Raw genomic sequence first — 12,272 nt, 5'->3', positions numbered from 1 at the left:
ATTTATATGGACCCAAGAAACAATGAGGAATGCGATCTATGAAAGTCGTGAGGATAAAACAAGAAGAAATAGATGCCTGATGTCCTTAAAAAACTTTATTGTAGTGGAGACGAATTACAATTGCCCGACTCTGGCCGAGTTTCGCCACCTAATAAATGGCTGCCTCAGGGGCTGTATACGTAATACTTAGGAATATCAAGTAGAGGTTGTGTTAATTTAAAACACCTTCTAATATGTTAATGGACCACAAGTGTACATAAAGGCGACTGTTCTTTAGAAAAAATATTACTGATTGTGTCATCCACAGTAGGGACATATCAATTCAGCCATAGCTGGATGACAGGTCTCCTCTCGTTGCTTCGACCACACTTGTGGGCCATTAACATTTCAGAAGATATGCCCCTACTGTGCATGACGCAATCAGTAATATTTTATCTAGCTGAGTGACCTGTTCAATAGATCCCTGGAAATGGGAGTGGTGCTGAGTGGAGAAGAGCAGCGGTGGTCCCTCTTCACAAGAGTGGGAGCAGAGAGGAGGCTGGAAACCACAGGCCGGTTAGCCTCACCTCGGTGGTGGGAAAAGTATTGGAGTCGCTGCTGAAGGAAAGAATAGTGAACTATCTACAAGCAGCAGAATTTCTGGACCAGAGGCAGCATGGTTTCACCAAGGGAAAGTCCTGTCAAACGAATCTGATAGACATTTTTGATTGGGTGACTAAGGAATTGGATCGAGGAAGAGCGCTTAATGTCATCTACTTGGATTTTAACAAGGCTGTGATACGGTCCCGCACAGAGGCTAGTGAATTAAAACGAGAAGCTTGGGAGTGAGTGCCAAGGTGGTGGCCTGGATAGCAAACTGGTTGAAGGACAGAAGACAATGTGTGATGGTAAATGGAACTTACTCGGAAGAGAGAGCGGTGATGAGCGGAGTGCTGCAAGGGTCGGTGTTGGGACCGGTCCTGTTCAATATCTTCATGAGCGACATCGCGGATGGGATAGAAGGTAAGGTTTGTCTATTTGCGGATGATACTAAGATCTGCAACAGAGTGGACACGCCGGAAGGAGTGGAGAGAATGAGATGGGATTTAAGGAAGCTGGAAGACTGGTCAAAGATATGGCAGCTGAGATTCAATGCCTAGAAATGCAGAGTCATGCAAACGGGGTGTAGAAATCCGAAAGAAATGTTTTCGAAGGAGGGTGAAGGGCTGATGTGCACGGAGTAGGAAAGAGACCTTGGGGTGATAGTGTCTAACGATCTGAAGTGGGCAAAACAATGTGACAAGGCGATAGCTAAAGCCAGAAGAATGCTGGGCTGCATAGAGAGAGGAATATCGAGTAAGAAAAGGGAAGTGATTATCCCCTTGTACAGGTCCTTGGTGAGGCCTCACCTGGAGCACTGTGCTTGGTTCTGGAGACCGTATCTCCAAAGGGACAGAGACAGGATGGAGGCGGTCCAGTGAAGGGTGACCAGAAAGGTGTATGGTCTTCATTGAATGCCTTATGAGGAGAGTTTGAAGAATCTAAATGTATACCCTGGAGGAAAGGAGGAGCAGGGGTGATATGATACAGACCTTCAAATACTTGAAAGGTTTTAATGATCCAAAGTCAACGACAAACCTTTCCCATTACAAAAAAAATCAGCAGAACCAGAGGTCACGATTTAAAACTTCAGGGAGGAAGACTCAGAACCAATATCAGGAAGAATTTCTTCACGGAGAGGATGGTAGATGCCTGGAATGCCCTTCCGGAGGAAGTGGTGAAGACTAAAACTGTGAAGGATTTCAAAGGGCCATGGGATAAACACTTTGGATCCATAAAGTCTCGAGGATGTGAATGAAAAGAAGAGGTATGGGGGTGGCTTGTGGGAATGACGGCTACTTCCTGGTGATTAATACCCTTATTCAATAAACATACACACGGTTAATGCGACTCCAACATTGCTCTATGCTTCAATGGCAAGAGGAAATGTGAGACAAAGGATTTGCATTCACAAATAAGTGTGGGAGTAGCTTGCTTGTTACGGCGATTACTACCCCTAACCAATTAAACCTGATACTTCACTTTGAATACATGTACAGTGCAGCTCACTGCTTCAATGGCAGGGGGAATGAAGAAAAGAGGATTTATATTAAGACAACCAACAAGGACTAAATTGCACAGACTGGTTAAACAAATAAGCATGGGAGTAGCTTGCTTTTTGCGGGATTACTGCCCCAAACCAGTTAAGCCTGATATTTCACTTTGAATACATATACAGTGCAGCTCACTGCTTCAATGGCAGGGGGGAATGAAGATAAGAGGATTTACATTCAGACAACTATCAACTAGGATCCTAGGTCTAGGAAAACAAATGAGCGTGGGAGTAGCTTGCTTATTACGGCGGTTACTACCCCTAACCAATACTTCACTTTGAATACATATACAGCGCAGCTCACTGCTTCAACGGCAGGGGGGATGGGGAAAAGAGGATTTATATTAAGACAACCAACAAGGACTAAATTGCACAGGCTGGGTAAACAAATTAGCATGGGAGTAGCTTGCTTATTGCGGCGGTTACCACCCCTAACCAATTAGGCTTGATACTTCACTTTTATGCAGCTCCAGCACTGGTCTCTACATCAATGGCAGGGGTGGAAGGAAAACTAGAACCAAAAAGTTACCAATAAGGGCCCTGACCTTAGCGGTCTGAGTAACAGATAAGTATGAGAAAAATAACTGTGAAAGCTTGCTGGGCAGACTGGATGGGCCGAATGGTCTGCTTCTGCCGTCACTTCTATGTATGTTTCTATGTATACAGCCCCTGAGGCAGCCACTTATTGCCAGAGCCAGGCAATTGTAATATGTCTCCACTACAATAAAGTTTTTTTTTAAGGTCATCTGGCATCTATTTCTTCTTTATTTGTATTTATATGCCACTCATGCCAAGGCCTGAAGTGGCTCACATAAAGCCTTAGTATTAGATATACATTGAAAAAAGGATATTAGTTTATTCTAGACACTTTGAGAGGAAGTATTCTAATTAGAATTTTGAACCATATTTTAGATAATAATGAAGTTATTTGGAGTTATAAATAGTTATGAAAATTTCATTTCATATGGAATTTGATATTTTTATTTGCTTATATTATAGAATGAAAGGAAGCATTGTATAAGAGAATGTATTGGATGTCTATAAGTAATTGTGATAAAATGATCAGTCAAGTAGTTTGAGAGAAAACCTACACCTTCTGGCAAAATTAAGGCTTGAGCTAAATTCAATAAATAAAAATAAATATAAATTGTAGATAAAAATATAATATGAAAAGGGAAATTTATATAGTCTCATCATAGCTGTTAGAAAACTTTAGAAACTGTGTTAAATATTTGATTTATAGCTAACAAATATAAATATTTAAATAATTACTACTAATTAGCAATTAGTTTTTACAAATTTTAATTTGAATATTTCCCAGTGTTCATGTTTGTGAATGAGGCTCTGTGATTGTGTTAGTATTTGATTAGTGTTCTTTCTGTATATAGGTTTCTGGAGGGAACGACAAGATTCAGCAGCTGCAAAAGGCCCTCCTGGATTACTTGGATGAAAACACTGAGACTGATCCATCACTGGTGGTAGGTTTCTGCTACTTGAATTGTTGGGTCTATATAATCTTCAGTTTCTTGTAGCCTTAATGGTTGGTCATTTTATTACATGTGCTTTTACAAACTAACTGGTATGCGTATTATTTTTTAAAGATGACTTTTGTCCTAGAAAGTTAAGTATAACTGCTTTGTGACTGGCGTCTCATTATCATATATTATACTGCATAAAAATGTTTTTATTGGTCTTTCATAGTCACAATCACACATGAATTAAGACAAACCTCAAGTTTTTTCCTTACCAGACAGTCTATACAGTACATAAATTTGGAAATGAATTTTAATTAGTCTACAACTGACTCTTATTTACACAGAATCCATAAACAGTATAAAAGCAGTGTAAACATACATGAAAGAATGATTACCTGTATATTTACTTTGACACTGAGTCTATAATGTGAAGATATGAACTAATTTTCAGTATATTGATATACAGAAAAAAAAAGCAAAGAATGTTGATATCAGCATGTTAATAAAAGAGTTGGACTTTTAAGACTATACATATATAGTCATATATAGGTCACAACTATATTAAGCTAGATACAAATTCAAGCAGCCTTGCTAATTCCTATAGGGTTAAATAACATCTCAATTCAGTTATTTGAACAGAGCTGGAACAGTTTTGTAAAGAGGAGTGGAATCAAAAAGCTGCATTTTATGATGTTTTTTCTTCATTTTCTTTCCCACAATGGTTCAGTCGATGCACTCAAGCGGAAGTTAGTTTTCCAATGACTTCTGTTTCCAGCAAGACATCTATACATTTAGGAATAGGAATAATTCCTAATACCATGTTTGAGTTAGACGTTGTCTTTTGGCTATCTATTTTTATTTCTTCTTCCTTTATAAAGGCTATTTAAAAGTTTTATTTAAAACATTAAGACATTTAGACATTTATAACTCAGTGTATTTGTCTAATATATTTCTCTATTTAACTTTTGTTTAAAAAGTTCTATTTATCTGTAAACCGATTTGATTTGCATATAATGTAAGAAGACCGGTATATAAAAAACATAAATAAATAAATAAAATAAATACATTTAAATTCAAACAATTCTTTCTTATGCTAAGATATCCTGTTCCGCAGTAAATTAATAAAACATGTAGTCTGAATCCTTAGTCAAATTGTGAGAACAGGTCAGGCTGTGTGGATTTTAAGAAGAGAAAATTACGAATAGATGTAGAATCAAAAGTGCGCCATGTTGATTTATAATGTATAGGGAATTTCTGAGTCTTTATAGAAGACAGTGTGTATTAAGTTTAACAAGAATGCAAATAAATTGTCTTATTTTTAGAGCAGTCAAACTAAGAAAAATTATCAATAGCTATCGGTAGACTGTCAATATCCTTTCTTTTGATTCCAGGTTTCAGTTCATTTTTGAGGTGATATTAATGATTAATGTTTTAGAAACTTCTCTTGCTTAATGACTCCCACTATTACAAATATAAGTAAATTGACTTTAAATTGCTGTACCTACCACTGTCAAACCACATAAAAACGCCATACTAGGTCAGACCAAAGTTCCATCATGCTCAGTATCCCATTTCCAACAGTGGCCAATCCAGGTCACAAGTACCTGGCAGGATCCGAAAAGGTAAATAGATTTCAGACTGCTTATCCCAGGGATAAGCAGTAGATTTCTACAAGTCCACCTTAATAATGGTTTATGGACTTTTCCTCCAGTAACCTGTCCAATCCTTTTAAACCCAGCTACACTAACAGCTTTCACCACATCCTCTGGCAGCAAACTTCTGGTGCTAGTCACAGGGATATGCCAGCTCATGCTGTAATGCCCCCAAAGCGACCCCATAGCGAGGGAAGCAGCAGTTCCCCATCGGTGCCAGGCGTCCGTGACGGTCTCCACCAGTCCTGATGCCAGTTACTGATCCTACTCTCAATTCCAAAGAGGATCTGGCCATTCCTCCTTTATCTCGATCAGTTTTGGCATCGGCAATGTTTGAGGAGAAGCTTGAGTGGCGAGTACAAATGGCAGGTGATGCCGGACATCGGTCCCTTGGCACCAACCACACCGGAACGAGTACCATCCGTCTTGGAACCACTGTTGGAGAAGCTCCATGTGCTCATTGGTATGTTACAGACCCAGCTGATATCAGTTCCAATGTTGGCATCTGTGCCCGTTGGGGCACCACAGCCTCCCCTGGGTCCTCTGAGGAGGAAGCTCTGCCTAGGCCGGTTGTGAAGCTGAGGCCTGCAGCTCCGCATTCAGCTCCACTGGTGCCTGCACCTCTGGACAAAGGATGAGCACATAGGGCCCCATCCCTTGCCAATTTCAGTGAGCATGAGGACCCCTATGATCTCTGGGGGAATGACATCACTGAGTCCTCCACCGTGGGCTCTGAGGGTCTCCCCTCAGAACCTTCTCCTCCAGAGGAGCGAAGGACATTTCCGCCTGAGGACTTAACCTTCATAGTATTTTTGAGAGTGATGGCAGAGGCCATCCTATTTCAGTTACTGACCAAGGAAGATGCCAGGCACAAAATGCTTGAAATCTTCCAGTTCGTGGAGCCTCCTCAGGATTTCATGGTATTTGCAATGCACAACATCCTTGCAGAGTTACTGCTGAGGATGTGAGAACACCCCCTCACAGTGCCTCCCATGAATAAGAAGGCTGATGGGTTTTATCTTGTCCAGAAGGCTCCCAGGTTCAGTAAGTAACAGCTTCTCCATTAGTTGATGGTAGTCTAATCTGCTCTCAAGAGAGCCAAGCAGTCTAGGACCCATTCCTTGGTGCCCCCGGGGAAGGATCACAAAGCAGTGGTCGCTCCTGGGAGAGAGGTTTTTTAGGGACCCATGCTCATTGCCCGCATAGCTTCCTACCAGCTCTACGTGAGCCAATACTTGCAGGACATCTGGAAACAGGTGAAGAAGGTGGCCAAGCAGTTGCCTCTACAGCAGGACACCCTCATGTTGCTAGTATATAAGGGCTTGGAATGTGGAAAACATGAGGTCTGAGCAACCTACGATGTTTTTGAGACGGCATCGAGGGTCTCTGCAGCGGGAATCAGCACCCGCAGTATGGCATGGCTGCGGGCCTCTGATCTCTGACCACAGGTACAGGAAAAACTTGCTGACGTGCTGTGTACCGGGAAGAATCTCTTCAGAGATAGGATGAGGGATGCAGTGCGCCAGCTCTGGGACCACCATGAAACCCTCCAACAACTCTCAGCCAGCAATCTGGACCTGTCCTCCTCTGCTAGGAGGTCGGCTAAATCAGGGCAGAAGAAGTTTTTCTTTCCCAAGAGGACATACTATCCTTCACCTCTTGCTCCCATCAGCAGCATCAGGCAATGACCCAGGCAGCAGAGAGCCCCCAAGGCCCAGCCAGCACTCCAAGGATGGGGTTTTGACTGGGTTGTAGGAAGCATAGTCCAGTTACATGTATTCGGGGCAATAGATCCACCAGTCGGGGGCAAGCTATGGTTCTTTGTGAACCAGTGGCCCAGTATAACCTCAGACTCCAGTGGGTTCTTTCAATCGTCCATCAAGGTTGTCCCACCAAATTGCCTTCTGAGCCCGTTTTGGGAGCTGGTAGCGCATCAGGAGGTACTACTAACAGAGCTCTCCTCCCTCTTATTGGCAAGAGTGGTCGAGCATGGTCCACCAGGGCAAAGAGGGTGGGGATTTTTTTACTCCAGGTACATCCTGATTCCAAAGAAAATAGGACGACTCCATTCCATCCTAGACCTAAGGGCCTTTGACAGATTTATTAAAAAGGAAAAGTTCAAGATGGTTTTCCTGGGCCCTTTGATCCCACTTTTGCATAAAAGGGCATGGTTATACTCCCTCGATCTGAAGGATGAATTCACTCACATTGAGATCTTCCCAAGTCATTATTCGTGGTGAGAAAAGAGCACTTCCATTATCGGGTGTTGCCATTTGGACTAGCGTCAGCCTCATAGGTCTTCACGAAATGCCTGGCCATGGTGGAGGCACGCCTCCCCAGGTTGGGGGTGCATGTTTTCCCTTATCTGGACGATGGGCTAGTCAAGAGCACATCTCAGGCAGAGGCTGTCAGGTCCATGTGCTTAACCATTCATCAACAACTACCCAAAGTCCCATCTAAACCTGTCACTTCAATTGGACTTCATAATAGCCCTGCTAGACACAGCTCAGGTCAAGACCTTCCTGCCTCGTCAAAGGGCCATCACTCTGATGACCATTCTGGCAGAGATTCAGCAGAGCAAGCAGGTATCAGCCTGGCACGTGTTAAGGTTATTGGGCCACAACCATCCATGTCATTCCTTTGGCACATTTGCATATGTGCAAGGTCCAGTGGACCCTGAGTCACAATGGCTCTAAGCCACACACAGCCTCCAGGATCAAATCTGAGTCACATTACCCCTCCGGGATTTTTTGTGCTGATGGCAGGTACTTTCAAATCTGAACCAGGGGATCTCTTTCCAAGGTCCTCCTACCCAAATTGTTTTAACCACAGATGTGTCCACCCTGGGCTACGGAGCTCATGTAGATGGGCTCAGCACCCAGGGTCTCTCGTCTTCCCACGAAAGCTGTTGCCAAATCAATTTCCTGGAGCTCCAGGCAATCAGGTACACGCTATGGGCTTTCAGAGATCGGCTGTCTGACCAAAATTGTCCTGATTCAAACAAACAATCATGTGGCGATGTGGTATATCTACAAGCAAGGAGGTACAGGCTCATACCACCTGTGTCAGGAAGCAGTTCAAATCTGGTAATGGGCCCTGTCCCACGGGATGATGCTCAGGGCCATGTACCTGGCCAGAATGGAGAACGTGATAATGGACAGACTGAGTCATGCCTTCAGATCCCATGAGTGGTCCCTGAACCAGAGGGTTGTGAATGGGATATTCCACCTCTGGGAGAGCCTGGCCGTGGATCTCTTTATGTCCCCTTGCAATTGAAAGGTATCTCAGTTCTGCTCCCTGTACAGGACAGACAGCAAACCAGTCTCAAGACACCCTTGCCCAGACTGAGACAAAGGTCTTCTGTAAGCATATCCTCCGATTCCATTAGTAGCGAAGATTCTCTTGAAGCTTTGCGAGGATAAGGGGACTATGATCCTCATAGCTCCTTATTGACCGAGATAGGTCTGGTTTCCACTCATACGGGAGTTTTCCATCCAGAGGCCAATCAGTCTGGGAACGTCCCCAGATCTCATCATGCAAGATCGAGGTAGGTTGAGACATCCCAACCTCCAGGCCCTGTCACTCACAGCCTGGATGTTGAGAGGTTAGTTTTGCAACTACTCAGTCTTTCAGAGTATGTCTCTCGAGTCCTGGTGACTTCTAAAAAGCCTTCCACTAGAAAGTCCTATGGACTGAAGTGGAGGAGGCTTTCTGAACAGAAGGTACTACATCCATTTTGCTGCCCCACACAAAAACTGATTGATTACCTTCAACACCTATCAGAAGCTGGCTTGAAAATGAACTCCGTTTAGAGTTCATCTGAGTGCAATTGGTGCATGCCACCATGGGGTAGATGGTACGCCCACCTCTGTACAGCCTGTAGTTGTACGATTCATGTACATTTCAATTGAAGCCTTCCTCTGTCTTTTCGGGTCCTCAACGTGGCGTTTGCTCAGCTGATGAAAGCTGCGCACCTGTGACCTGAAGTACCTGACCTAGAAGGTCATATTTTTGGTGACGATCACCTCGGCGAACAGTTTCGACGAGCTCCAGGCATTAGTGACTTATCCATAAGTTTTATCATGTCAGGGTGGACTTGCATAGACATCCTAAGTTCTTGCCTAAGGTGGTGACGGACTTCTATCTTAACCAGTCCATTGTCCTGCCAACATTCTTTCCCAGGCCCCATTCTCACCAAGGCAAATGAGCCTTGCCCAGTTTGGACTGCATGTGAACTGTAGCCTTCTGTCTGGAGTGGACAGAAGCCCATAGACAGTCCACCCAACTTTTTGTTTCTTTTGATAGGAATAGGTTGGGAATTGCCATTGCCAAACAGATGCTATCGAATTGGCTAGCAGATTGCACCTCCTCCTGTTTTGCCTAAGCAGGACTACATCTTGGGGGTCATGTCAAGGCTCATTCTGTCCGAGCCATGGCAGCATCAATGTCCGACTTGCGAGCAGTTCCCATGGAGGAGATCTGCAAGGCTGCGACATTGGAGTTCTCACCACAAAGTCACATCTCTTTATTGTTTGGATAGGGATGGCCTATGTGACAGTAGATTTAGCCAATCTGTCCAATGGAATCTGTTTGAGGTGTTGAACACAACTTTTTCCCACCTAGGGCCTGTTGTTTGGGTTCAGACTGTCTCCCCGCTCTGTTACCAACAGCACCATTGTTGTTGTGCCTGTTTGTACCTGGTTTGGATTTCGGTCCCCCTTTTATGTTGAGGAGCAGCCTAGAGGAAAAATCCATAAACTGTTGTTAATTAATAAGCAATAGTAATTTGAGTTTTATTTAATGTTTGGGTACTTGCCAAGTACTTGTGACTTGGATCAGCCACTGTTGGAGACAGGATACTGGGCTTGATGGACCCTTGGTATGACCCAGTATAGCATATCTTATGTTCTTAGGGATTCACCCATGTGTGAGGACTACCATCCTGCCTGACCATGGAGAAAGCAGATTTGCTTACCTGTAACAGGTGTTCTCCAAGGACAGCAGGATGTTATTCCTCACAAAACCTGCCTGCCACCCCGCAGAGTTGGATTTCTCTGTTAGACTCTAGTGGTTTAGTGTGCCCTTGGGCCTCAGCCCAGGCCCAGACCTTCAGGGCCGAGCCGAGGGTTGATGGTGGGCTCCGCATGGCTAACGGGCTGACCCTCTGCCAGGCCTGCAAGCTCCCAAGGCCAGCACCCAAGGATGTTGGAAGTTGAATGGTCCTCCGACCATTCCAAGCCCTTTCGGACCTGCTGCGTAACAGCATGGAGCAGCAGGCCTGACCTGAGGTTGAGGGCAGACGGAGGCCTTGATACATAGACAGGACTATGGTCGATGCGACGGCATCACTGACGAAGACACTTGGTTGATGCGGCGGCATCACTGACGAAGACACTTGGTTCTTGACAACAGCTGGTCAGAAGGACATTTGCCCTGTCTCTCAGGGCGCCCTACTCAGGCCACCCGTGGAACTGAGTCGCGGACTACCCTGTCCCACTGCACGCCCTACACAGCCCTTGGAGGCTGGTCACGGACCACGAGGAGAAAGGGACAGCGCAGGGAAGACCCAGGCACGGAGGAACTCCAATGAGGAAGCCAGTGTCACCCGAAGCTCCCTCTATGGCTGGCGGGAACAGAGGTTCCGGAGCATAGGGACCAGTCCTACCTGCAGACTGCACCAATCTCGGGCATACACCATCCGAGAACCACAGCTCTATAGGAACAGAAGGCTCAGGAGCACCAGACGAAGACGCAGGGAAGAACATCCTAGAAGGCAGGTACATCAGGAGGTAGACAATCATGACAAGACATCAAAACATGGACCGGGACCTCAGGCGAGACATCAAGACACGAAGACGTGGTAGAAGGCAGACGAGACGAGGAGCTCCACAAAGAACAGAAGACCTTACAAGACTCTGGCAGGCAGGAGCCTCCAGAGGGGATGTCGCTCAGATGCAAGGCCATGAACAGACAGACGGAGCAGCCCTTTATAGGGCTAAAGCAGGAAGTCCCATTAAAGGTGGGGCCAGCACATTTCCTGTGCCTGGCCCTTTAAATCTGGCAGAGAGGCACGGGCCGGCGCCTAAGAAGCAGCAGAAGCAGGAAGCTGTGCAGGACCATGGACAGGCCTGCACAGACGCAGAGACGCTGAGGAGGCAGGGCTGGCCTGAACGCAGGCCCTGACGTCGGCAGCAGCTCCAGTCGCCAAAGCAGCCCGGGGATGCGGCCTTAGCGCCGCGAAGAATGGTCATGGCGTCGGGGGCAATCCCGGCCCCGCGGGGAGAGGCAAACAGGCCGCGGCTCCGACCATGGAGGAGGAGGGAATCTGGGGCGGCCTCCGGGCCGCAAGGGCAGTGACAGTCCGCGGCTCCAGCCGCGAAGGAGGCCCGACGGCGGCGTCCCTGCCACGTCGGGTGAAGAAGGCAGCGTGGTAAGTGAGTCTGCTCGCGGGGGGACCCGCGGGCAGCAGAGTTCATAGCATTCTCCTCTTTTTTTTTTATCATTTGTAACGGTATCTATCTTAACGTCGGTATAGAAAAGATTTTAAATAAATATCTAATTTGATATTATAAGACTGAAAAGGGGCCCCACGTGGACGTGTGGTATAGAACATGCTGTCTCCAGGCCCAGCCCTGCTTCCTCGGCGCTGACGTCTGTGCAGGACCGCTGTCCATGGTCCTGCACAGCTTCCTTCCTGCCTCTAGGCGCGCCTCTTCTGGATTTAAAGGGCCCACGGCAGGATATGCCCTGGGCCCCACCTAGTGACCGTTTCCTGTGCTAGCCCTATAAAATGGCTGTGCCTGCATTTCCTCGTGGCCTTACATCAGAGTGTCTTCAGTCCTGGAGGCTCCTGCCTGCCAGCGCTCCGACAGGTTCCTTGTCTTCTCCATGGAGCTCGTCGTCTCGTCTGCTTCTCGTCATGTCTTCATTGCCTGAGGTCCCCGTCCAGATGTCCTGGTGTCTTGTTGTCTGACGTCCCGCTTCCTGATGTTCCTGGTTCCTTGGTGTCCTTGT

At 46.0% G+C, this 12,272-nt stretch overlaps 1 protein-coding gene across 4 annotated transcripts in view; it reads left to right on the top strand.

Moving 5' to 3' along the window:
* NIPBL (NIPBL cohesin loading factor) overlaps nt 1–12,272 on the top strand; it is a 1,214,062-nt gene that overhangs the window by 779,203 nt on the left and 422,587 nt on the right. For all 4 annotated transcript variants that reach the window (XM_029578690.1, XM_029578673.1, XM_029578682.1 and 1 more), the window contains one exon: nt 3,520–3,609. In XM_029578690.1, the coding sequence (XP_029434550.1) occupies nt 3,520–3,609 (90 nt within the window). The remainder of the gene's footprint in view (nt 1–3,519; nt 3,610–12,272) is intronic.

This window comes from Rhinatrema bivittatum, chromosome 1 (assembly GCF_901001135.1).
Source record: "Rhinatrema bivittatum chromosome 1, aRhiBiv1.1, whole genome shotgun sequence".
Lineage (NCBI taxonomy): Eukaryota > Metazoa > Chordata > Amphibia > Gymnophiona > Rhinatrematidae > Rhinatrema > Rhinatrema bivittatum.
Note: the sequence above shows the minus strand (reverse complement) of the source record. Positions and strands in the feature narration are given on the sequence as shown.